This window comes from Orbicella franksi, chromosome 6, assembly GCF_964199315.1.
Source record: "Orbicella franksi chromosome 6, jaOrbFran1.1, whole genome shotgun sequence".
NCBI lineage: Eukaryota > Metazoa > Cnidaria > Anthozoa > Scleractinia > Merulinidae > Orbicella > Orbicella franksi.
In genome coordinates, this window is record NC_138150.1 from 8,659,156 (window position 1) to 8,686,734 (window position 27,579).

Here is a 27,579-nt window from a genome sequence, read left to right on the forward strand (position 1 = left end):
GTCTTCGCGTCCGTGTGACAAGATTTTTTACCTGCATGTGGAGTTTTCACTATTTCTCATTTTTTCTTTATCCCTTCGTAGGGTTATGAGGACCTTCGCCAAACAATAGAGTCTTTGCAATCGGCCCTTAATGTTTCCAAAGTGAAGCAGTCCTCGCCTCTCGTCCTGCCGCGCTTCTCGATCCTTTCGCCCTCCTTGCGGCCTTGGAACAGCTATCCGACCACGCTAGGGAGGCGAACCACCCTCAACGTAAGAAGTTTGATGCTATTTTTAAACAGTGTCGCCCCCTTGCAAACTCCAACTCGCTTGCTGAAGTGGTACTTCAGCTCCTTGGGGATAAGGAGGAAAGAGATGTGGCTTCCCAGATCCGAAAGATATTTAAAGGCCACCCATCTCCTAGAAGTTCAGCTCCAGGACAGGCCTTTGATTTTTGGGGAGACAATTCCGTTGTCCCGCGTCCAGGCCCCTATCCGGGGGTTGATTTGGTCGCGGTGGACGTTTCAGGCCACAGTTCTACCGACCGGGGACCCTTCCTCGACGTTGTTTTAACTGCAGAAGAGTTGGTCATTTTGCTAGGAATTGCCCTTTAGTCTCTAAGGCTGTTAAAAAGTGACGTTTCTTTGCTATATATTGGTTCCAGTGCCTTTTATCGTTTGCCTTGTTAGTTATTTCTGTGTTCTTCTGTAATGAAGTCCATGCCACATTAAAGTCTGCTTTGTCAATTATTTTGTGTTTGTTTCGCTTGTCTTTTTCTTTTTAAGCTAACCGCTGGTATGCCTTCGAAGGGGTCTTCTTATACCCTTAATTGCTCTGTCCCTGGACGGAGTATTTCGGGGCTGCTTCACGGTTGGCTTTTCCCCTTTTCTACATCATGTTTCATTGGCGCTTTTTTCGTTGTCCTTTTAGTTTAGGCAACCCCGTGCAAGAAACCTCGTTATGATTTTCGCCCGGACGAGGTCTCTTCAAATTTTGTTCAGTGGTGCAATTGGAAAGGGGGAAAGCCTCGCGTTGCAGGCCCGAACTCCTCGCCCTACATGGTCTCTAAGGGAATCGCTCTTGCCACTCCTCAAGGTGTTATTTTCCGAGATCCCAGTAGTTTTGTGGCTGGGGAACTGAGTTGGCACCAGTCTTACTGAAAGTTCATTCTGTCAGAACACCCAAAGAAAGATGAGATTTTATCCTACATCGTCTGCGGGGTCAACATTTCCGATTTTTCGTCCCCTTCAAAGGCGACTTCCAGAGGAAATTTTACAACTTTGCTACTCCCCCTGCGGCGTTTTTTCCTAATAGCAAATCGTGTCTTGATTTCGTAGAGTTTATTAGTTCCACTATCCTTGATCGAGTTAAAAACGGCTCACTCCTGGTTTGGGGAAAAGTTGGCTCTGTTCAGCCACCCCATTTGGTTTTGCCCATTACGATGGAGCCTACTAAGCTTAGAATGTGCCACGATGAACTTTTTTTTGAACTTATGGATTAAAGATCTTCCGCTTTCGCTGGATTACATTTTTGGCTTACCTCGCTATGTGTTTAAGTCTCATTTCCAAATTACTTTCGACGATAAAAGTGGCTATGACCACGTCAAGTTGTCGCCTGACAATTTTACTTTTGTGGGTTTAGAGTGGAAAGGCTGGCATTTTTGTTATAAGACCTTACCCTCTGGTTGGAAGGCCAGCGCCTACGTCTATCATACGGTCGGTTTGGCGGCAACATGTCATATCCGCTCTCTCGGTGTCCCCTGCAGTCAATATATTGACGACCGCCATGTCGGCCAATTTTCAGCTTGCCGAGGCTGCTGCTTTTATTGTGTGTTCAGTTTTGGTTCGTCTTGGATACGTCATTGGCCTCTCCAAATCCGTTCCTGTTCCCCAGACTAGAATCAGGTTTTTGGGTTTTCTGTCTGATTCCATCCTTCAAGCTTTCCTTATTCTACAAGATAAGAGAATCGAGTTTGCCACCCTTCGTGACTCCATTCTCCAGTCCCGAGTAGTGTCTATCAAGACGCTTCAGCGATTCGCAGGCAAGATTACCTCTTTTTCCTTAGCTGTCCCAGCTGCTCAGTTATACGCGAGAGAAGTTTACCGCGCTATTTCTCTGGCAAATCGTTCCTCTCGGTTCATCAAAGTTGTTGGTGACCTTCGTTCCGAGATAACTCATTGGCGGTTTTTAGATTCTTGGTCCGAGCATCTCCCCTGGATGGATGAGCGTCATTTAGTAGTGAATGTAACCAGCGACGCATCCCAATACTCGTGGGGTGGCATAGCTTACAATCCCTCCGGACCGCCTTTAGAGACTCGAGATATTTGGAGAGAAGACATCAGAGACAAACCTATTGCAGTTAAGGAAGCCCTCGCACTCGTCAACACTTTAAAAGCTGGAAAGTCGGTTCTTTCAAATTGTCGTGTGAACGATCACGTGGACTGCCTAGCGCTCGTCCAAGCCTGGGAAAGACAGGGGCGCAAGAGTAAACAGCTGAATGATGCCCTCAAGGAATTGTTTCAGACTCTTCTCGCCCAGAATATTTCCCTTTGTTTGCAGTTCTTGCCCTCTCCTCTCAACCAGGCTGATCCTCTCTCTCGCGTTTTGTCTGATAAGGATTGCATGCTTGCCCCCGCCTTTTCCAACACCGGCCTCTCGCGGGGTCAGTGTATTTGCTCAAGATGTGGCCAGCCAAGAAAACGCATATGTTTTTCCGCCATTCATCTTAGTTGGTCCTCTCCTCCGTTTCCTCGACAAGGCCTTGTTCTCGTTCACTATTGTGGTTCCAAAACTGTCTCCTCTTCCATATTGGTGGCCTCTTATTCAAGCAAGGGCATCTCATTTTGTTGTCCTGGGCCATAAAGCTGATCCCGATATTGTGTTATTTCCATTTCTGCACCACGTTTTTTCCACACGTCCTTTACCTTGGGATTTGTATGCTTTCAGGATTACCAACTCTCTTCCGTCTGTCCTTCCTTTAGATTCAGCGACCTAGAATCTGGAAGCCGGCAGCTCCTTGCCTTGATTGTGGCTACCTTAATGATGCCGATTTCAACTTTTGTCAGAAGTGCGGTTTCCGCCAGTTTTGTTCAGTTTCCCAACATCCTTCTAAGCGGTTAAAGATCAACTTTCAAGCAATCAATGATCGTTTGAAACATCTGGCTGAAGCAAATTAAGTCGAACAAGAGTTATGAACGTCAGAAGTTCTCTCTTTACAAGGAACTTGTAAATTTTCTTTCTTCTCTCCCGGTTCCAAAAGCTCTTCCTTCCGCTTCTCCATCAGACATTAAGAAGTTTCTGGTGTGGAAGGATAACTCAGGAAAGACCGTTGTTCACCTTTTGGATTGTCCAGGCCTGGGCCAGCGCCAGCGCGTCTCCTGTTCATGTCCAACCAGGTTGGCTACTGGAACTGTGGACAGCTTAATTGGGAAACTCAGGTCCATTTTTGTTGAGGAGAGTTTGGGAGGGAAATGGGACGACCGATTAGGTATTGGAAATCCCGTCTCCCATCCCTCTATTAAAGCTTATTTGAAGTGTGTACGAGAAGAGCAAGCCCAGGCTCGAGTACAGCCTCGTAAGGCCGTTCTCCTTTTTACAAATAAATTTTTGGCTATAGCGCGTTCAATCCTGTCTAAACTTAGAAAGCCCTACACTTCGCCTTCGCTTTTGTATATCCTCAGTAGGGATCTTAGTTTCTTTTGCATTGATTTTTTCTCTGGAAACCGTTCATCGGACCTAGGAAAAACCAAGTCTAAAGAAGTGCTTCTTTTTCCCAGCTCCTCCGGGTTACTCTTTAACCATACTTTTGGTAAGACGTGAAGGGGAAATTCTACACACTCTTTTTCTGTAAGGAGTTCTAGTAATTCTGATATTTGTCCAGTGCGTAATTTTGTGTTGTATCTAAATATCTGTCGTTTGATTAGTGTAGATATTTCTCAAGGATATTTATTCCGCGCAACCAGCAAAGCTGGCCACATTTCTGATAAACCTTTCATTGGTTCTTCAGTTTATAATCGTTTTAAATAGTATCTTAAGGATGCTGGCTTAGACGGCGGCGAAACTCCCCACAGCCTTCGCGCCGGATGGTCTATTACTTTGGAATTGCTGGGAGTTTCTAAGTCTGATATTGCTACGCACATAGGTTGGTGCTCTGCTAGCATGGTAGATCATTATAATGACTTGGAGCAGATTGTAAAACCCGGTTACCCAGCTGAAGTTTTGTCATCTACCGCTTCATCCTAGGCTTCTTCCTCCGCTACTCAGGATGCTATTTCCTTTTAACGGGATGTAAATGAACTGAAGAATTTCAGTCCGGTTTTTCCATAGTTTGTATTGGTTTTGTCTTTCACTGTTTTATGGCTTCATATCTTGAAGGTTGTAATGTTTGCAATAAAGCTTTTTAAGTTATGGGGAGAGTTACGGTCATCTGTGTATTTCGATTGGGACCCTACCGCCCTGCCTAGCTTTCGGGAGTAGCAGCCGTAGGGCTCGCTTCTTCCCATATCTTATCCTTGCCTGGGGCGTTTGGGAGGGAGGGCTCCCAGTAGGAATCTTTTACTATTCTCAATGGGGCCATCTCATACAAACGGCCCAAATCTCTCCGGGATTCAAGGATAAAAATCCCCGCGCGCTCGTAGTCTCCTGGGTGTTCTGTTTCACACAGGTTTTGTATAAATAGGCCTGTTTTGGCCTGTTTAATCCTCTTTTCGTTAAACGTTCGCCAGTCGATAGCTTGGCGTCCCTCCTTCCTCCCCGCAGCGATGACCATTGTTGACATCCTAAGTAGCTCCCGCTCCTTTTCGTTTCCGGGCTCGCTTCTTCCCATATCTTATCCTCGCCTGGGGCGTTTGGGAGTGAGGGTTCCCAGTGGGAATTTATTACTGTTTCCATTCCTCTCTCGCACGACTTTGTTGCGATCGATATACACCCTGACAAAACGACAACTTGTTAATGTTGGCAACTCCAGCAACTTTAAATTTCACATCTCAGAATAAATTAAATTGCACCATAAATGCAAATTAATAACGCCGGTAAAAAACCATCGTTGATTTTGAAATTATCGAGGAAGGTATATTAGACAGCAAGCAATTCTAATTGGTCTTTGTTTGTTATTTCTTTAAGAGTGATCATGAGAAGTTATTTCCAAAACTTGTGCTTCGTGTTTCATAGGGGTATCCAAACACCTCGAAACAATAAAAGCACTCGGCCTACGGCCTCGTGCTTTCATTTTTTTCTCGGTGCCTGGATACCCCGATGAAACACTCGCTCTCGTTTTGGAAATAATCATCACGAGCCAGAGCTAACCGGAAGCTCAAAACTTCGCCAGGTCCGGTTGCTATGGGCTGATGTCATTTATCTGTTAGGTTGCTGTCATCGCAAGACTTTTGCGGTTCTATTGTGGTTAGCGATAATTGCTTTCAGTGAGAGTAATTGAGTACAAAAGTAACCTGGTTATTTTCAGATATATGGCCACATAATTGATATTTTATAATAAATTTTCATAACGCGGGAATATTGCGCGGTCATATATATAAAAAAAAAAGACTTCGACTTCGAATGAACCCGTCATCGGTCGTTGAAAACGGACACAAAACGAGATGTGCCTCTGAGTTAGAAGATATGGCGTCTCTCTGACGCATTTGTGCGAAATTGAGCCAGTTTCCAATCGAATTTGCCCTGAGGAGTTAAAGAAGGCGCGTGGGTTTTCTTTTCACGGGAAGGGAAACAAAGGAGCTGCCCTGACTATACATTTGGATTGGTTTTCGCTTAAACCATAAAACAGTTGTTGAAAACCAAACGAAACCGCCAGCCACGATTGATTTATACATGAATTCATTCACCCAAAAACGACGGAGAGAACCAGAAAGTGTTTTCAGGTTGCGCTGCCCGTGACCAACCTCCCAGAGCATCGAATCAAGACAACAGCTTCAAAACTCAACAAGTCAAACGCACCAAGTTAAGTCTTCCGATTAATATTTTATTTGTATCATAACTTACACCCATTGTCATGCTTTTAGATTGAATGGGGACTAGATAGCTACTAAAATGTTAAATCACTATTTTCATTCGTGGGTTAGACCCTAAACTGAAGTCCATGGTACACCAGTTTTCTGAAAGACGAATCCAGATATATAGTAAAATCACCATGTAGCCACATATTATAAATCCGCTCTGGTTTTCCCACGCAAACGTCCTCGCACTATTCCTACGTTACCGAGTGCTACAGGATATTTTACAAAAACCGCATAATTTTTCAGTAATGCGTGACACTATACGAAACAAAAATAACAACAAAATCGTCATTTTCCCCTCCCTCGTTCATATCATACGAACATGTGACATACCCTTTTTCTGGTTCATCCAAGCTAAAGTCCATGCAATACAGTTGCTGAGTGCTTCGGGATTTGTAACAAAATCGTCATAGTTATTTTTCCGTCGTACGTGACATTATAGGAACATGTTACATATCCTTTTCTGGTTCACCCAGGCAAAAGTCCATGCAATACAGTTGCTGAGCTCTTCGGGATATGTAACAAAGTCGTCATAGTTATTTTTCCGTCGTACGTGACATTATAGGAACATGTTACATATCCTTTTCTGGTTCACCCAGGCTGAAGTCCATGCAATACATGTGACTTTCCAGGAGCGAAGCCACGTGTAGATTATGCCTTAACAGGCGCTTGAACCACTCGAACGCACATTGCAATTCAAAGAAACCAGGTCACGGTAAAATCAATAGTTAGCGTTTATTAGAAGGAGCGATGAATCAACAATATAGAAATCAGGATAACAAAATAGAGATGAACTTGTGATGTGAAGTCGTAGTAACGGTTTTGATTGTGTGGTTCGAACTAAAAGCAAAACGATACAAAAGGCTTATGTAAGCTAATACTAGTTAAGATACAAAACATAAATCAAGGATACCGATGGAACATAAATCTTAAACTATAACGACACGATTACAACTAAAATATATGTAGCAAAGACTTACTTTGATCTTGCTCCTGCGAGGGTAGCAATGGTAGAAACGATAGCTTAACACGATAGCGATGATAGCGATGGCGTAAAATAACAGCGAAAGCGTAGATGGCGTAACTAAACTGATAAACATGTGGTGTCTCTAATTACATGATTCCAAAGGTTATATTGCGAAACTTGCATTGATCACAGCAATCACAGCATGAATAGCAAAAACTTAAAAAATGTAAATAATCGTTAATAAGTAATAGTTATTTAAACAAAACAAAGAAGAAAACGAGTTACGAAAGTAACAATACAGTTGCTGAGCGCTTCGGGATATGTAACAAAATCGCCATAGTTATTTTTCCGTTGTGCGTGAAATTATAGGAACATGTTACATAGCCTTTCTGGTTCATCCAGGCTGAAGTCCATGAAATACCGTTGCTGAGTGCTTCGGGATATCTAACAAAATCGTCATAGTTATTTTTTCCGTCGTGCGTGACATTATAGGAACATGTTACATATCTTTTCTGGTTCATCCAGGCTGAAGTCCATGCAATACAGTTGCTGAGCGCTTCGGGATATGTAACAAAATCGTCATAGTTATTTTTCCGTCGTGCGTGACATTATAGGAAAATGTTACATATCCTTTTCTGGTTCACCCAGGCTGAAGTCCGTGCAATACCATTGCTGAGCGCTTCGGGATATGTAACAAAATCGTGATAGTGATTTTTCCGTCGTGCGTGACATTTGTAGGAACATGTTACATATCCTTTCTGATTCATCCAGGTTGAAGTCCATGCAATACAGTTGCTGAGTGCTTCGGGATATGTAATAAAATCGCCATAGTTATTTTTCCGTTGTGCGTGAAATTATAGGAACATGTTACATATCCTTTCTGGTTCATCCAGGCTGAAGTCCATGCAATTCCGTTGGTGAGTGCTTCGGGATATGCAACAAAATCGCCAAAGTTAATTTTTCCGTTGTGCGTGACATTATATTAACATGTTACATATCCTTTCTGGTTCATCCAGGCTGAAGTCCATGCAATACAGTTGCTGAGTGCTTTGGGATATGTAACAAAATCGCCATAGTTATTTTTCCGTCGTGTGTGACATTATAGGAACATGTTACATATCCTTTCTGGTTCATCCAGGCTGAAGTCCATGCAATACAGTTGCTGAGTGCTTCGGGATATGTAACAAAATCGTCATAGTTATTTTTTCCGTTGTGCGTGACATTATAGGAACATGTTACATATCCTTTCTGATTCATCCAGGTTGAAGTCCATGCAAAACAGTTGCTGAGTGCTTTGGGATATGTAACAAAATCGTGATAGTGATTTTTCCGTCGTGCTGTTTCCAGAATCGCTCGGCAGTTCTCGTAAAGAATTACAATATGTACTCGAGATTTCTATCGCTCTTGAGAGCTTTGACATAATTTTTGAGATAATTTCCTGACTGCCCATAACATTAACTGATTTTCAAAGTGTCGGTGCACATGATCTTCGAATTCGAATACTAGAAAATTCAGATTATTTTTGGAATCGCTAAGCAACAAACATGTATACAGAGAATACCCTAAACAGGTTTCAATTGTTGGTTTTCAGTGTCACGCAATTCAAAATAGATCAAAATCAAAATCAAAACCAGTCAATAGATAAACTCCAGAATCTGGGAAATGAAAGAAGGTAAATATGCAAAGAATCTCGCCAAAATTCTGGTCACAGCAATTTTTCTTATGCGAGATATGCGGAGAAATTTTTAACCCAAATTTATAGAGATTTGTATGGAGACGCCATGCTGGTGCCCATCCGTATGGGCACCAACATGGCGGCCGGAAACCAACAGAAATATCTGTCACTGAGTTTTGCTACAAAAGCGTGAATTTATCCCTCGAGAAACTCTAAACATTAAAATAATACTTTTTCTAAGACATGAACTGTTCAGACAGCCAAGTTCCCCGAAATAAGTCATTTTTTTTAACCATCATGACAGCTCTCTAGGCCGCCATGTAAATGCCGCGTCACGCAAAAGCGTAGTGTATCACAAAACCAAGAACCCATTCGGAGCGAAAATTTGTATGAATATTATTTTTCAGCTGCTCTTATACATCAATAAGGTAAAATCTCAGGAAGATCAATAGTTGTGTGGTTCGAATTTTAGTGACGTCATGTGAAAACCAGCAATTAGGCTTTCCGCGGAAAATCTGAGAACATTTCTGACTCTCGGACATTTCTGGGCTGCTGGGCATAGTCACTTCGCTTACTGAATAACAGTGATAACTGAGATTAGCGAAAACGTTTCATCTATACGTGCTCCGTAGCTTTACAAGGGTAAGAAATGTATCAAAAAGTCTAAGTTTTAAACTGGCGTTTGCGCCCCAACCTAGAAAACTCATTGTTTCAACGTTATTTTTTCTTTTAATCCAAATTCTTCACGTCAGTCGCGCGATTTCCCGAATCGCCGACTAGTAAAATGTTTTGTATCTTTCTGACACGATGTAATTGTCTTACAGTAAATATAATTTCACACTTTAGGATTATGACACATTCGTGCAAAACTTGACGCGTTTTGTGGAACATAAACGATCACCGACAGGGATATGACTACACTGGAATGTTGTAAGCCAATGGATATCCCGTGGAGATGTAGGACTAAAAGTTCTACATCTCCACGGGATCCCAGGTCTGTTTTTTGGTTGCTAAGAACGTCTGGCTCGTTATGCTTGAAAATCATGCATGGCGCACAACCTACAGATTATTCACTAATCTGTTAGCAGATTAGTGAATAATCTCTAGGTTCAGCTGCTACCCAGAATTAACAGTAGTCTTTTTTTTTTTTTAGCCAATGAGATGACAGATGGTGACTACAACGTATGATAATTTTAATTATTAACAACATCCAATTAAATAACTTAGGAGCTCCGCGTTTAGGCTTGGCTAAATCTATATATTATGTCAAGCCCTTCCAATACAAAGTAATTAATTCTATTCTCTACACTAACAGCAGACTATGCAAGATTGGATTTAGAATTAATGATGCATGTACTTTTTGTAATGATGAACCTGAGAATTTATATCACCTTTTCTGTGAATGCCCACAGTCCAAATCGTTCTGGACTGATTTCGAATCGTACTGGTACCATCTATCGGATCAGCCAATCCTTCTTTCTGCACAAAACGTTTTATTTGGAGTTTTATCCAAACAATGCCCTTCATCAAATTTATTAAACTATTTCATATTAACTGGACAATCATTTTTGTGGGACTGCAGAAGAAGCCAAACACTTCCTAAAATTCAAGGACTGCAATCAAAACTTAAGATTAAATATGAAACTGAAAAAAATATCAACAAGAAAAACTTCTTTGAAAAGAAATGGGTGCTCACTCCAATATAATTAATTATGCCCATCTTATTTTATTGCCTTTTTATTTTGTTGCTCATTGCTTTAATATGAATGTAAGTAGCATCAGTAATCATATTATTTTGTAAGTAGTGTAAGAGGTGATATCGTAAATGAAATAAGTATTCGTATTGTTTAGTAAAGTAAGTTATGCAAAAAAACAAAAAAAAAATGACTTTGGATGACTGTAGATGTCCTAATGGTTAATATTATTGGTTTATACCAAAAAAAATCAAATTTAAAACATACATTTTTTGTCACCACATGAACCTGCTTAATCTTATTCATCTGGAAAATGGAAACCCTCGAACTGGAAGTCATCTTCAAGTCCTGGTGGAGGAAAGTGTGCTCTAATGCAACACACTGCACATGATGGCAAAAGGACTCTTATTTCTTTGCCAAGAATACCCCAGCACCATCTGACAAGTTGACGATAGGCTATGTGCCTGTTAAGTTTATGTTGGGGACCTTCATAGGACTGAGAATACTGCTGCTTATATTGGTACCAGGCTGTCTGCAGCACCCATTTGTTGATACAAACAGCTTGGAAACCTGGATGCTGAGTTATACAAACTGGGGCTTCAGCAACCTCCCCCATCTCTACTGCCTCCCTGTTTTTGTCGCACATTTGAGGAAGCTCTGAACAGCACGTACATTCCTCATTTCTGTTCAGTATTTGGCAATTTCCACATGTACACCTAAAGTAAATAAGCTTTGTTTGACTTGTATTTAGTGCACAGTAAAAACATAAGAACCTACCCCAAACTTTTCAGGATAGCTTAGAAGGTTCTTTGTCATTTAATGTCTGAGAATCCGACCTAGTTAGGTATGCAACAGGTTCGGTCAGTAATATTTTCTTTATAGATTAAAAGGGGGCTGAAAACCTATCCTTTTGTAGAAGAATAGCAGAATCTAATCTGAAACTACAAGATTTTGGCGTTCTGATTGCGATAGAAAAGTTATTTGTTTCGTTTCAAAGGTAACGATGGCAATCGTTCCTTTTCTAAAAAAAAGTAGGTTAGCTTAAAAACTATGTTTCATAATCTTGTTACGGTTCTACAAAAAATGGAGTATACTGTGTTGTTGATAGGAACAGGGATTCAATATTACGGAATCTCGGTACAATCGACTTTTCTCCAGGACGGTGATTTTAAACTGGTTTAGTAAGGTCTAAAATATAGCATAGCATTGGATATTGCCTCTCTAAATGCTTGTGAGATCCCAATAGCTATGAATAAAACCAACAAAAACATGCAAGAGGGATTTTATTTTTATTTTTTTTTTATTATCATAATAAAAAAAAATAAAATAAAATCGAGAATTGCAAACAAACACAATGATTGTGTTTGTTTGCAATTCTCGAGCACGCATTCACTTGATTGAACCAGTTCAAGACTTTTTGGGTAAACAATTTGGTAAACATACATTCGATAAAGGACTGCTCAGTTGAATCTTTATCTCCGCAGTATAGACATTCATCGTCCGCCTTAATACCAAATCTGAATAATTCTTTCTTAGTTACTATCGTTCTATGGATTAATTTAAATTGGAACTCTTTGAGTTTAGTTTCCTTACAAATATTTTTTAGTTATTTAAAGATCTTAGTCCACACGTCCCTTTTTAAAGAGAGTTTTTCGCTCCAACGTTTAGGGTCCGTTTGATCTTCGGTGTGAATCTTGACGTTAAGCAAATTATAAAAGTCCTTTGACTTAGCCTTGTGCAGATTAATTTGTATTGATTCGTTGAGGGAAAAGATATTATTATGTCCGGTAAAAAATGATTTGTTGATGATGTCGGAGCACTTGGCTAGAGACCTTAAGCGTTCCGGAATAGCACTAACAACTTGATGATACTGTAAAAAATTGGATTCACAGGAATATTTATCACAAAACTCGCGGAATGTTAAAAAATTGCCACTTTCATCCAATAGGTCATTAATTGATAGAATACCCTTTTTAAACCATTCACTAAGGAAAATGGGTTTCCCGTCCACCAATATATCTTTGTTATTAAACAATACTAACTCCTGCTTTTGATCATGCGAGTAAATAGTTTTTAATTCGTTGAAGAAGTCTAGTATCTTCTTATAGAAGGGCGGGAGATCTTTCGAATAATTTGTGTCGTAGTTGCACCTTAGTAGAAAGTTTAACCCTCCCTTTCTTCTGAAATAGTGCTCTGGAATAATACACCAATTACTGTTGTCCGAAGTCCGCAACAGTCTCGGGATCCAGGCGAGTTTTAGGGCTTTTAACATAATATCAAAGTCGGTCATGTGTATTCCACCGTTGTCTGGATCTTGGTAAAGGCCTGATCTTTTTATTTTATCTTTTTTGTTTTTCCAGAGGAACTTAAAAGATTTTGTTCTTACAATTTCCACAATTCCTTTGGGAACATCCAGATTAGAGGCCGAATAAATAAGTTGCGATATACCCAAGGTTTTAATTAACATGGCTCTTCCAAATATCGTCAAGTCTCGTGAACTCCACATATCCAGCTTAGTTTGCAACTTTTGGATCTTTTTGTCGAAGTTGAGCTCGTTATTCTCCTTAATATTATACGAAAAATATATCCCCAATATCTTAACGGGGCTGTGGAACCATTTTAAATCCAGAGGCTTACTTCTATTCCTTTTCCATTTCCCCAACCAAAGCGCCTTCGTTTTCTTTACATTTAGGGACAGACCAGCAATTCGTTCGAAATCCCCAACAATTTTCAAGGCCATTTCTAAAGATTCTATGTCCGCATAGAATAGAGTTGTATCATCAGTGAATTGGGACAGCTTGATTTCCTTACCGAAGACTTTGATTCCTCTCACGTTGGAATCCTGACGTATCTTATTTGAGAGTACCTCTCCAGAAAGAATAAACAAATAAGGGGAGAGTGGGCAACCTTGTCGAACTCCTTTTGATGGTTTAAACCAACTGGTTATAAAACCATTGTTTTGTACCGCACTTTCTGTGTTCGTGTAGAATATCTTAATCCAGCACTTGATGTCACTACCAAAATTAAAATGGTCTAGAGTTTTCATTATAAAGGGCCATTCAATCGAATCAAAAGCTTTACGGAAGTCTAGGGAGGTTAGAATGCCAGGTAAGTTTTGTAGACTCGTATATTCCATTATGTCACTTATAAGTCGGATATTTTCCCCAATGTATCTCCCTTTTACGAAGCCTGTTTGGTCAGAGTGGATCAGGTTTGGTAGTGTCGGTTCAATGCGTTTGGCTATTGCTTTTGCCGCTATTTTAAGATCAGCATTAAGCAAAGTAATCGGTCTCCAGTTTGAAAGATCTAGGAGTGACCCGTCTTCTTTCGGAACTAAAGTAATTGTTTCCCTTCGTTGTGAAATAGAGAGTTCACCTTTCTCGTGCGCTTCGTTAAAACTTGCTATTAAATCGTTTCCTAAAAGATCGAAAAAACAGGTATAAAATTCAACGGTAAATCCATCTTCCCCCGGTGCTTTATCATTCTGAAAGGTTTCTAGTATCTTTTTGCATTCTTCGTAGGTAAGTGGACCCTCCAAGGTTCCTTGCCCGTCCTCTGAAAGCTTAGGCGATTTAACATTTTCAGTGAATGTGTCATAAGCAGTTTCAGAAAAGGTTAAATCCGAGGTATATAGGTTTCTATAATAATCTTCAATTTGCTCTAGAATCAGTGTCTCGTTGCGCGTAATAGAGTCATTTTGTAATCGAAGTTCACTGATAGTTTTTTTGTTGTAATTACTTTTTTCAAGATTGAAAAAATACTTTGTTGGGCGTTCACCATTTTCCATCCAGCGACATGTTGCTCTAAACATTGCCTGTTTTCCTTTTTCTTCGTAAATTGACTTAAGTTCCGTTTTCAGTCCGTCATACTCCCGTAGTACTCCATCGATGTAAGGAGAAGAAAAATTATCACAGATAATAACATCAAGTTGGTCTATTCTACGTCTTAATTCCTGTTCTCGGTTGCTGATACATTTTGCTTTATTTTTGGAAAAGGAAATAGTCGCAGATCTGATTTCCATTTTCATTAACTCCCAAAAGAGCCTCTTATCCGTCAATGGCTATAATAACTGCACGCGTGAGCGTATGTATCACGAACCTTACTCACATACTGCATGTCATTCAATTGGGTGTTGTTAAATTTCCAGAGTCCTGGTCCCCGAGGAGGTTTGTTGGGCCAAGATAGCGAAATATAAATTGCGTTATGGTCAGGTGCGATAGCATGGTAAATTTCCGAATTCTTTACATCCCCAGAGATATTTTTTGCAATTAAGAAAAAGTCAATCCTAGATTTAACTTTAAGAGATTTTGATTCGTACGTGAATTTGCGTAACTTTGGATGTCGCATTCTTTGAATATCCACTAAGTCAAACATTCCCATCGTTGTCAGAATGAGATTACGGTAACTGGACGGTTTCCACGGTGCACCTCCGATCTTATTTTTTTTTTGATAAAGTACAATTCCAGTCTCCCCCGACAATTAGCGAGGTGAGCTCTGATTTATCGATTATGCAATTGTTGAGCTCTTGCATGAATTGGAGTTGATTGGCCTTGTCATTAGGTGCGTAAATATTGCACAGTGATAGTTTTTGTCCATTAAGAGTGACTGTAATAAGCACTATTCTGCCCGAGTCATCGGCATAAGAATAATCAGCTTTTGGTTGTACAAAGGAATTAATTAAAATACACACACCTTTACTATGCGTGGTGCCATGTGAGAAAAATAGCTCGCCACCCCATTCTTTTCTCCAAATATTTTCATCAGCTCGTGCTGAATATGTTTCTTGTAAAAAATAAATGTTTGCTTTTTGATCTTTTAGGTATGAAAATATACTCCTCCTCTTGATTTGATCTCTGATTCCCCGAACGTTCAATGATAAGACGTGAAATTTGGACAAACTACCCGTATTCATATTACACGATAGAAAAGAAAAAAAGGAATTAAATTACGAGAAAAAAAAATACAAAAACTCCCTAAAGTATAAACAATCCAGACAACGCACACAGACAAATACACACAACAACACAAAAGAGAACAACTAAACCTTTTTGCAAGTAGGGTAAAGAGATAAGTCACAGTTCCAAACAGAGTCCGTCCCCTCTCCCAAAATAATTCTAAAAGCAGGCTACAGATTCTCGAGGTCCTCTAATTCGATGATTTTGATGGGTTTCCCGTTCGGCGAAGTCTTCACGTAAATTGTTCCGTCCATCGACCATGCGCTAAATAGTTCGCCATCTCTACTTTTCTCGTTAGCTCTCGACATGATGCGGCGACGATAGGAAGTTAAGTTTTCGCTGATGAAGATCCTTGTCGACTGTACTTTCGTTGCGTAAGAGGAGTCGGGGAAGAGGTCGGCCAGTTTGACGTGTTTAAGTTTTGTTCTAGCTCTGTAGAGATTCGTCTTGGCTTTGTGACTAATAAATTTTGCAATTATTGCTTTGTTGCCCCGAGTATTTAATTTATGGGAAATTTCAATCTCATCGGGGTTGACAGGAACCTCTAGCGCTTCTGCTACTTTTAGGATGGCCTCTTCTGTGGAGTTGTACGCGCTTTCTGGAATTCCATGGAATTCAAGAGAGTTTTTCCTGGTATATTGTTCTAAACGGTATTGGAGGTCGTAAAGCTCTGCTATTTCCTCTTGTTGTTCATTTATTCTTTTCTTCGCATCGTCGAGCTCTTTCTCCGTAGCTGCAAACTGTGTCCTGGCTTTAGTGAGTTGTTTCTTGAGGTCCACAATCTCACTTTGCTGTTTGTTCACAGTGGATTTTAGTTCTTTTACGTCTTCGCTGATTTTCGTGTTTTCCAATAGAATATTATTGACTGTGATTTGCATATCTACCAACATCTCTCTTAAGTTCGTTAGACTGGGTTCTTTGTTGTGGTTTTCGGTGGTTGGACAGACGACGATCGAATAGTATCCCATGATACATCTGGTTTAGGCTTATATTATCACTGCGTACGTGACGTCATCATTCATTCCACGCTCTCTGGATGAAGCCATGGCGTGCTTTCACACTTGTCTGGATTCCGTGGCTTCTGATTTTAAGAGTACCTAGTTAGTTTATATTCAATGCGTTTCAAAGGAGAATTTTGCCGTTACACTGAAGGGTTTTACTTGTGTTTCGTTGGTCTGTCGAGAAATACATATAAGCTATGTAGAAAGCATCGACGAACGAACAAGAGCTCTCGTTCCTGTGGTTGTTGTGAATTCGCCTACGGACGAATTATTCGCTGGGGTAAGAAGCCCTGTGCTGATAAGAATAAGTTACAGCAGGTACATTCTCCGAAGAGAAGTTCAGGGGTTTTCTGATTTTTCTTTTGACATTTCTTGTCCGCTTCTTAGCAGGCTTGTTCCGTGTTGTGCCGTTTGCTGCATGACATCTCTTGATTACGGCTCCATTGAACTATTGAAATTTACGAAGTTAAACACTCCGCCGATGAAGGCTAGTTATCACTGCTGAGCATTTTGCAGTTTCGGAAAGAATAGTAACCAAAACGCCTTCGAAAATAATCATTTTGACTCTAAACGATGACCAAGCTCGGGAATAAAGCGCCAAACGAACTGAGACTTGAAGCAGACATTCACACACGCAACACTGGTAATTGCACTGGTATGTTACGAAATTTCAGTCCACTTCGATCGCTTGAAAGGTCATAAAAATGTGGGTACTTCTCGGTACTTCTTCGCCAAAAATCATTATTATGTCTATATTTTGTGGCGTGATGCCCAAAAATCGAAGACATCAACATACTGTGCAAAGAAAAGCGAATATTCACGACCTTGTTACGGGTCAACGAACACTTTGTGATGCGAATAGTCACAGAACACGATCAACGACAAGAATACTATAATAAGGCGGCGCTCTTAAACACTTACAAATAATTATAATCGCGTCAAAGATTTAAAGAATGCACTTTTCTAACCTTTTACCGCAATAAAAATAAGAAATAGACCGCGGAAAAAACCACGTTATTTCACGCTGAAATCCATGATAACTTCGATGTTGCGTCACGTACGTAGAAAATTGCATCATGGGATACCATTCGATCGTCGTCTGGTGGTTGGAGGTTCTGTTGCGAAGGTTTCGCCTTCGACAGCCGCCATGTTGGTTCTCTTGGAATCTGACTATCCTTCTTCAATGGAGCCACGTTCACCACGTTTTTGCTTTCGACCTCTTCCAGTCATATGATTGTATCGTGGGTCATTCCCTGCGCGTTAATACTAAAAAGATTGATTACTTTCACATTGAAGGGAAAAATATTGGGGACGTAGACTGCTGCATTAAAACGCGTGCCTCGCGCTACGTCCACGCATGCCCTCCACCCTTTGATCTTCACAGCATCTCCAAAACATCAAACGCCGTTTAATTCATGCTGTGCCACGACGGATCGGTTAAATTGCATTGTTTAAGTTAAAAAATATATCTAGAAACTCTTACAAGTCTGAATTTCTGGTACGAGCATTTTCGTCGTCGCGTTGATGCTCCTCTTCTAATTCTCAACCTTCTTCCACACCTTCTTCGCTGGAAGACAACTCTGGTTCGAATCACATCTTGAGGCATATTTTCATCGTCTATAGAAAGACTTGATTGAGATGAATACAAAGAGGTTTCGTCGTCAGACATTTCGAAGCGGCTGAAACTAAACTGGCTCAATATACTCAATTCGGCTCGCTAAACGCCTCAAGCAAAACAAAAGCGAAGCGATGCGGCATCACGATCTGACGTCACATCTTAATCCGCTGGCCGTTTAAACTCCCGCGATAAAAAGGAAACATGGCGCGTGCAATCCGAAGCTTTGGATCGATTTTTTCATAAAATCATTCATCGTCGATATAAATTATCGCTGTCAAATTGATCAATCCTATGTTAACATCAATACAAAAAATAGTTAAAATTAGCCTTGGGTTCCCCTTTAATAATCGTTACGAAAGTAATAAATTCAGAAACAAGAAAAATATGGAAAATATGGCCCGCCCGGCAACGCTCCCCATGGTTATACGGGTACCTCGATTGTAAAAATTGTTCATTTGGGGAAATACCTGGTATTCAGTAGTTTCAAGGTTCACATGCAGCGAGAAATTTGACTTGCTTATTATAGTTTCATTATTTGTTGATTTTTTGGCTTTGATTCCTGTAATCGCATTAGCTTTTAGTATCAGTTACTTGGTTGACGTCCAACGTTTTCGGCTTAACTATTGTTAGTTGGACAAAACATGCTTTAGCAATCTGCCAAGCTACTTGAATGCAGGGTTGAACTGGTCTGTGTCACGTGAGGGCAAAAGGACTTTCCCTCTTTCCTTCGTTTAAAAATATTTCTTGACAATGCCTGAACAAATATGGTGAACACAGTTTTCTTTTAGTAAATATTCATTAACAAACGGTCACCGTGGTTTAATTTCTTTAACTACCATTTGTTTGCTTTAGAAGTTTGGTTAATAAGATGAATACAGCAGTTCCATATTTCGTGGCCTTTTTTATATATTCTTCTAAGCCACAGCGTCAACGAAAAGATAAACGTGTCTGTAAAATAGTTTACACAGTATATCGTAGAGCGCATTTTATTCTTTAATTCAACGACAACATACATAAGTGCATTACAATATTGATACATTGTCTATACCATTTGCATTCAATACAACTAAAGTGACGTGACAGAGGTCTTAAGGTAAACAATGACACAGATAAATCACCAACCCTGAACAAGACCTAAGCAGTATACACTGAAAAGATTGCGAAATCCTTTCCTTTCGTAAAGAGGAAGGAAAAACAAAATAAATGACCCTGTGAACAGGCTCCGGCTGGAAGGAGCTGGAAGGGTCTGACCGCGGCTGCAAAGGTTGAGAAGAAACTGGGTGAGAGTGAAGTGGCCGATAGGGGAATGGGGTGGAATAAATGATGCAAGAATAAACCAACAAGATAACAATTCGGTCAGTTACCATGGGATTACTGAAATGGATTAAGAACAACTAGTTTAAACTAAGAGCGAAACGTTTTCAATATGCGTCCATCCTGTAGCTTCTTTATTACTGCAAATTAACGTTGCCCGCAGGTTGGCTAATTTCCAGCCCACCACCGAAGTCTACATCAGTTTTTCGGGATCATCAAACGACTAGAAGAACATGTATGAGTATTCCTTTGTTCCCTCATGATTGAAGTGCTAAGTTATCGTACTTAGATCAGAGCTTTCGTCAACATACACTTGATGGTACCTTATGGACTTTTCCAGCGATACGGCGAACATTTTGAATTCTATTGTTTGAAATAGCCATTATGGGATGCTTAGGGGGCAAATACATGCTAATTTACCCCTCTGAGCACCGCACAATAGCTATTTGAAACAACACAATTCAAAATGGCCGCCGTATAGCCCAAAGGGTCCATTATAGTCTTAGGCGGAGAGAGCATAAAATATATAACAGTCAAACTCTTGCATGTAAACGAAAACGAAGGTGGGGCTGACCAAGGCCCTTTCCTCTTCGCAGTTTACATTAAGTAGAAAGCCTCGGTGCCATGTTAGAATTGTGATGTATCAAACGCGGGCTTCATAAGAAAAAGGCCAGTCTGCCCTGTCGGAACCGCCCTATTCGAAGTTAAACATGCTACACCACAAAGTAACCATATTGCGCGCCCTCCACGAGTCAAATTACTTGACCGTCCGTGAGTTCTATTTGTTTAGTTTTCCTTCCACTCATGGATCATGAGAAAAACCACAATCTCTTGCACTTGATTTAAACTTAACAGCTCAATTTGTTTAATTAAATTAATTATCTAATTCTTATACCTGATAACACCCATTTTACCTGATCATAATCTCTTGCCTTTTGCCCAGTACTTGACTAACACAGCGTTTCGTATTGCATTGAGAAAGTCGCTAAAGGTGCTCAGAGTTTAAACCCAACGTATAAACTACTTAATTACATATTTAAAAGAAAGAACATGTATATATGTACAAGTAAACAACTGAGACAACTACATATATTGACCTCGCTTTGCAATGTTGCTAAAACTTACAGTTACAAGTACTTGTACCAAAACCGAATAGCCTGCAGCTTTGGTTAAAAGGCATTTAATTTACATCAAAAGTTAGAACGTGTACAGGTAATCAACTCAGAAAACTACATCTATTGATCTCGCTTTGCCGCGATTTTTTTTAAACTTAAGATGCCATGCATGATCACCGGAAATCCCTCAGCCTTAGTCCATCCATTACTTTTCCGTACTGATTGGTGTAGTGGGGTTATACTTATTGACAATGAACAAAGCCTGTGGATTTGGATAAAAAGGATCGTCCATTGTTACTAGCGTTGCATTCCTATTGCCGTCACTTCCCAAATACAGCGTGGAATAGGGCTTGCTTCTGAACATTGTCTGGCCCCAGTAATAGTTGGGTACAAAAATGGAACCGCTTGTTGGAGTCGACTAAAATGATAGAAAAAACAATAACAAAAATATTACAAGCTTAATTAGTTAGAGGTCAGCACCCATGAAACATGAAAAGAGAAAAATACAGACTAAGGATAAAAAACGAAATAAAAGTTCTAACCCCATATGCATCTTTATTGCAAAACGGATGAATTGTCAGAACAAATTTGGTCTTTTGGTCTTTCTTAAAATTAAGGCCTTAAAGTAAATTCTTATAAACGTTTTCAAGTTCGGTTAAGGTGCACAGAAGCAACGTTATCGGTTCTAACTTCACTAAAAAAATTCTTGGGAGTTCTGACGCCTCAAACTTTATCACACTGGGGGAAGAGATGCATGGAGCAAGCCAGATTACAGTACCCTGGTTCAATAGTAGGACAACAAGACTTTTCCTAATCGTCGTCGCCTCAAGTGAAACGACTTTTTTTAAATCATAATTACTTACGCTAACAGTGACTTCTTGACCTTCCCCATTTGAAGTTATGTACAGGTAACCGTTTGTTGGCCCGTCACCATTGTACACTAAATGAAACTCATTATCCCCTACCGATTTTGCTTGTATCATCGCTGAAAGAAAACACATTTATTGCGTACCATATTTATTTATTTTTTAGTGTTCCAAGTTTAGGACATAATTTAGCTGTTGCTGGAAGTAAATTACGGGCCGGGTTGCGGATTAGCGAGAGTGTTAATTTTTAGCGTTTGTCACTTTTCGGTGAGGTTTTCTGATTGTACTGTTTGTCCTTCAGTTTAGAGCTTGAGTAATCTCACAAAACACAAAACATTATAACAAGCGCTAGCCATCCAGGTAGCGTTCACCGGCCTTCGAACAACGCGGCCCAGAAAGATTAGAATTACGTAAGAGTACTGGTGTAGAAGCGGCAACTAATGTTAGACTAATTGAGTGAAAGAATGCGAAAGAAAGAAGGTGTCCTTTTTTAAAACTTCTAAAGATACTGCGTGGAATCCCCGTGAGCTATTCCAGCAGTGTCACACAGAGTAAGTACCCAGAGTGGTTGTTGATGCCACCAGGACCCAGGCTCCCTTGTCTCCGCTTCTCATTAAAGAAAAATAAAATAAAATAAAATAAATAATAATAATAATAAATAATAATAATAATCGAACTATTACTCACTATCGTGGCTATTAATGCTACCATTGCAAGTTACTTTCTAGTCAGTAGGTCAGATCGGTTTTTGTTAATGCTACCTGGTCTCAGCTCCTTTCTCGCACCTTCTCACAGCGAAATTGAATGTTTCAAAAAATTTACTCACTATCGCTGCTAGGAAAGTCACCACTGCAAGTTACTTTCTGGCCAACTTTCTGCATCAAGCCGTTGCTGACAGGGTTCCAGAAGCGATAAGGGACATCTTTCTTGATGGTGTGAGGTTTCAAATCAGGAGGAGTTGGTCCCTGTGATTCCGTTACTGGATACCAAGGAATCACAACGTGAGATGGATAGAAATGAGAAGAGCCAGCCTGTCCATGGCAATTGCTGTGTACCTGCAATTTCACAAGTATATAAGACACAAAGCAACGTATTTGAACGCCCCTTCAAACTACCTAGAGGGATTTTCTAAGATTTTTTACGATAAAAGTTTTTTAAAGCTGTAACGTGTTTTCCTTAAATCCATTGTAGATTAACCCCACATCTGATCTGACAGTAGCCTAAGGCCAGATTTTAGTTTGCTGTAGATAGCTCTCTCTCTCTGTTGTTGTTGTTGTTATTGGTTTTGTTGTTGCAATATTCTTCAAATAATCGATTGCCTGAAACAGGCTAATCTGATGGAAGTACAAGCCAGACAATTTTTCCTAGCGTGGCATATCTAAGAGAGGGTGGTAACATGTAGGTGTTGTTTGGAAGAACGTATATCAAAATAGCTTTGCTTTTAATAGATAGCCCTCGGTTTGCTCTCAACAAAAAGGCACATTTTGTAAAGGTCTTGACATCATCAAACGTTATATTATTATTATTATTTTATTATCATATTAGCTACTTTGGATCTTCGCCTTCATTAACTCAGCAAATAGTGCAAACTGATGAAGATTTAGCACACGGCGATGAACGAATCTTCAAACGGCACTAACTTGCACGCGAAGACTCGAGCAAAATAAGAATTCAGTCAAAAAAGCCTAAATTTGGCTGCTATCTCAATGTCAAATGACAAATTTTCAGTTTCACTCTCTGTTTCAGCTTCAGAGCGTAAATCGTCTTTTTTAAATTTCTGAAGAAAACTCTTCAAGACGAGGGGCTGGCATCATACAATCGAACTGGCTAACCCTCAGACGTACAGGCAAACTCATACCCACCGTAATACAAAGGGGGATGGAACTCTTCCCCTGGGATTTCGTTCTCTGATTAAGGCACAGCGGAATAAATATACATTGAGTAGATAGCCCTGTGCATGTTCTACAGGATGACAACATTTGGTTGATTTGACGTCATATGACGTGAAATGACAGCATTTGACCCGCCATCTTGCATTTCACTATTTTCTTAGAACATTCAAGAAATAACGGGGTGGGGGGGGGGGAGAATAAACAAAATCGAACCTAGTTGCAAATGGAATTAAAAAAATTCATGAATTTCTGCAATTTGATGAAAAAAACTGCGAAAAATAGAGAATTATGACAAAAAAAGTTGATTCTTAGTAAGACCTACATGAAATTTGCGGTTGCCAAGGCAACACCAAAAAATCATGGACACAATTGACATATCAAAATATTTGGGGAGAGCAAATGAACAGATATTGGAAGTTTCAGCCTCTCAGAGTAAACCTTCTTGTCAGAGCTTTGAGGAAACCTTCTGGGGGTGGGCTGGCATCCACTTCCACCCCCCCCCCTCCCTCGCCCACCCTCTTTGTACGTCTGATGGTTAAAACGTCCTCATGCATTATCAGGTGTATCGTAAATGAGTCTGCTCTCAGCTGAGTCCCGACAGTGTCGTCAAATAACTCACCTGTTTTTCTTTTGTAGCAACAGTTATCGCCTTTATTTGGGCATTTTCCTCTAGTTGTTGGTTGTTTCCAAGGTCTACGTAATCTTTAAAGGTTTTATCAAGTACTTGGAATTTGACATTCGCAGGTGAGATATCATCTGCCAACACATCAGAGAACTCCGAGAGGAAAAGTGAACGCAATTCCTTGACTTCCACGCCTTTCTCGTAGCTCATGATGCGCTTGTAGTCACTGAAAGTCACATGCACCTTCCTTGATTTCTTGGACGCCATCATCAAATGCCGTTACTCTGTAAAATAAGTACGTTATTTCAGAATCTGGATCCTGAGAACTGAAACCTCATGGGGTCACCTTTTATAATTTCAGTTAATGTTCCTGTTTACATACTTTTCTCATGGGGTCACCTTTTATAATTTCAGTTAATGTTCCTGTTTACATACTTTAGCGTAAAGCTCATCTGTTCTACTTTTAATTTTGATTAGGCGCAGCACAGGAAGTTTTAAGCCCATGGCTACTGAAGCAGAACAGCTTAAGATTAGTAATGGATAACACGATATGAGTTCAGGTATATCACTTGCCAAAGTCTGAAATGTGCATGAAAATGTAGTAGATTAACATTACTTTTACTACAGTTTAAATATATTTAAGACACGTTTGTTTGTTTCTTTGCTTGTTTCTTTTAGGTTTTGTTTTTCTTCTCTCTCTTTTTTTGTTCCCTAGGCACTTTGGTGGAATGTATTTCACTGACATTCCTAGGTTTAAAACAGGAAATTTCACAAAAGCCAATATTACTAAGTTAATTAAAACGCACAAAACTCTGTGATCTGACTGATTAAAGATTACTCTCACCAGACAAATTTTACGCCAGACGAACGACGATAAGGTCACAAAAATATTATTTATTCTGCTATCCCATTAACGGTTTATAATCTCAATTTTTTTTTCTTTTACTGAATTCCATTTTCTGGGGAAAGACGCCAGCCATAATTACATCAGCCTAAATACACCACTCCCCCCTTCATCGTCTATCCAGCAATCTCTTCCCTTTCCTCAAACGTCATAGCTGAATTGACTGACAGACAGCTGGGGAATTAGAAGTACTGGAGATAATTATTCGATCGTTCGTTTCCTTTCGTATTTCCTATCTTTCCAAGAAGCTTAGAAACTTCCGCTTACCTATAAGTTACTATTAATCGACAACTCTACCAACAGTAAGTAACATGCTATTGCTTAGGCGTGTTTAAAACACGAAATGGCAAAATGGTAAAATGGCACTTTGATTACATATTTTCGGGTGAAGTTCATCTGTTCTATTTTTAGTTTGACTAGGCGTAGCACAGGAAGTTTTAAGGTCATGGCTACTGAAGCAGAACAGCTTAAGATTAGCAGTGGCTAGCACATGAAATCAGGTATATCACTTAATAAAGTCTGAAATGTACATGAAAATCCAGTAGATAAACATTACTTTTACTACAGTTTAGATATATTTGAGACACGTTTGTTTGCCTCTTTTCTTGTTTCTTTTAGGTTTTGTTTTTCTTTTCTCGCTCTCTCTCTACCTCCCTCCCCCCCCCCCCCCCCCCACCCGTCTCTCTCTTTTTTTTTTTTTGTTACCTTGGCACTTTGAAGGAATGTATTTCACTGACCTTCCAAATTTTAAAACAGGAAAGTTCACCAAAGCCAATATTACCGGAAGTTAGTAAAAACGCACCAAACTTTGTGATCTGGGTAGTTAAAGATTACCCCTACCAGGACAAACACATTTCACGCCAGACGAACGAAGATAAGGTCACAAAAATACTATTTGTTCTGTTATCCCATTAGCGGTTTATAATCTCTCTTTCCTTTTTTTCTTTTTTTTTTTTACTGAATTCCATTTTCTGGGGAAAGACGCCAGCCATAATTACATCAGACTAAATACACCACTTGCAGGTTAAAGCCTAAATATCACTGAATCGACAGTGGCTAGCTCTCAATGCTAGTAGGGTTGCCCCTACAAACACCCGTAGCCCACATTGATTCTCTCTCGTAGTGCCATGTCGTCATGTCGCCATTCTGGCATGCTTTAAAATTGTTTTCGGCGAGAAAGCGTTAATTAGTGTATACAGACAAAACTGAGGTTTCGTGACGTGGTCGCAGATGTATGACAAATGCAGCGAAATTTTACTTGGCTGCATCTGGGATCCTGAGTCGGATAATTTTCCAAATGTAGAGGTAAACTACATTCTAAAGTCTTTATGGTAACCGCCATAGATTTTGTCGATCAAGCCTAGTTTGTTCTTTATGTGAGTATAGTTGCCCTCCCGGATGGGCGACGAATCCAACTACTTAGCAGCATAATTTATTGTCACTCTTAATAACTTCATGATCGGAGCTAATATATGTATACTTGATTCGTCCCCCAATCAGTAAAATTGTTTGCCGAGTATCTTAACGATACAGAATCTATGATTGTGTGAATTTTTGTCTCTTGTTGGGGCGTTCTGCTTTCAAAAGGGAGGCCGCAGTCATGATAAGTTATATTGGTCACTGTTGGCTACTGTTGTGTTTTGTTTAAAATAACTTGCTAGCGAAATACTTGAAACACCTGAAGAGCCGTATTCATTGTCTCTATAAGCCACACTATATCCTATTAGCTGACTGCAGTAAATATCTATGACTCACCTGGAACGATTTGAGGGACCAAAGTAACGGGTCAACGATATACTAGCACTCTTAACAACAAAAGTGGTCATCTTTATGTAGTTATATTCGCTACGCCATTAAATATAACTTTAGCTTAATGCTTTATGCGATGAAATCAGTAAAGTGAATAATCAATGCTGCATTCTCCGCCGACCCAAATGCGCACTGGCATCCAAACAATTCAACGACCTGTCCCTCAAAAAGTGGTTGCATTTTTCTTAATAAGATTTGTTTTTCAGATGTAACTTCTTTTTTCCTTGTTTTGAGCTTAAATTTAATCTTTTCGTCATGTAAAAGCAATGATAAATAGCTCAATTAATGCAGCAGGCCAATAGGGCCTTAACATTCTAGTTTTGTTGTCACATTGAAAACATCATAATTTCCTTCTTCTGAACTAAAAATTTAAAGAGCCATCCTCATGCTTGCGTTATTTCTGTCAAATTATAAGTAGAAGTCCCACTTTGGGGGGCTTTTTCCTGCACAACAAATATTAATCACCATATTAATTCAATATCCATACATTCTCTCTCTCCGGCATAGCGTGGCGGCACAGGGACGGAGGAGTGTGGTGGAAGAGGGGGTGGAGGGGTTGGAGACCGAAATATTGGTTGGATTTTAGATCCTTTGCGGAAAATTTGGGCTTACCGCAGTTTTATTTGCCCTTACAAGTTAAGAGACCTAGTCATCAAACTCTTTCATCTACCCAGCTACCAAAGCACCACGGTGTTTTCTGCTTCTTGTCTTGTTTGTTTGTTGATTTTTTTTTTTTTTTTTTTTTTTTTTTTTTGTTATTGGCTAGAAATATTTGAGTTCAGTTCTGAATGCTCTAAGGGATATCAAAACATTATATTCACACTACCACCCCACAACTTAACAAGGCGATAACGTGTTTGAGTAAAATATGATAGAAAGGTGGTTTGAAATTTGTCTTCTTAAAATGACTGCAAAGCATAATTGACAAATTTAAAAAACCTAAGCTGGATTTAGTTCCTGAAACTAGTTTAGGTAGTGTGAACATGGTATAAGACAAACAAACAAACAAAAAAAATCAAACTGAAAGAGTCATTGCACTCTCAAATATGACAAGTCGTTTTACTTGTCTTGAATAATAGTCATTTTACTCTCAAAGATTCTTCTACTTCTTGCACTATTTTTCTCTAGTACTTGGGTGAGTCACCAGAGGTGCTCAGAGT

General features: G+C 39.8%; 3 protein-coding genes across 5 annotated transcripts in view; 1 reads left to right on the plus strand and 2 right to left on the minus strand.

Annotated features, from left to right (window-relative positions):
• Nucleotides 1-4,798, plus strand: part of LOC145491131 (uncharacterized) — a 6,543-nt gene extending 1,745 nt beyond the window's left edge. The window contains exon 2 of one of the 2 annotated variants that reach the window (XM_081470282.1): nt 82-4,798. In XM_081470282.1, the coding sequence (XP_081326408.1) occupies nt 1,762-2,838 (1,077 nt within the window). In that variant the 5' untranslated portion in view covers nt 82-1,761 and the 3' untranslated portion in view covers nt 2,839-4,798. The remainder of the gene's footprint in view (nt 1-81) is intronic. The other variant, XM_081470283.1, reaches the window with a different exon arrangement.
• A 9,947-nt stretch (nt 4,799-14,745) lies between these two features.
• On the minus strand, nt 14,746-16,750 carry LOC145491142 (uncharacterized). The gene has a single exon (XM_081470298.1). It carries the CDS (start codon nt 16,244-16,246, stop codon nt 15,449-15,451), a length of 798 nt encoding a protein of 265 aa, XP_081326424.1. The 5' UTR covers nt 16,247-16,750; the 3' UTR covers nt 14,746-15,448.
• Nucleotides 16,751-20,277: 3,527 nt separating this feature from the next.
• On the minus strand, nt 20,278-27,542 carry LOC145491140 (uncharacterized). 2 transcript variants are annotated; one of them, XM_081470296.1, is made up of 5 exons: nt 26,366-27,542; nt 23,704-23,990; nt 22,019-22,247; nt 21,190-21,311; nt 20,278-20,744 (listed from the first exon to the last, which is right to left on the minus strand). In XM_081470296.1, exons 2-5 carry the CDS (start codon nt 23,974-23,976, stop codon nt 20,532-20,534), a joined length of 837 nt encoding a protein of 278 aa, XP_081326422.1. In that variant the 5' UTR covers nt 23,977-23,990; nt 26,366-27,542; the 3' UTR covers nt 20,278-20,531. The 2 variants fall into 2 exon arrangements, with proteins under 2 accessions (XP_081326422.1, XP_081326423.1); XM_081470297.1 differs by lacking the exon at nt 26,366-27,542 and adding an exon at nt 24,106-25,259.
• Nucleotides 27,543-27,579: the final 37 nt, after the last annotated feature.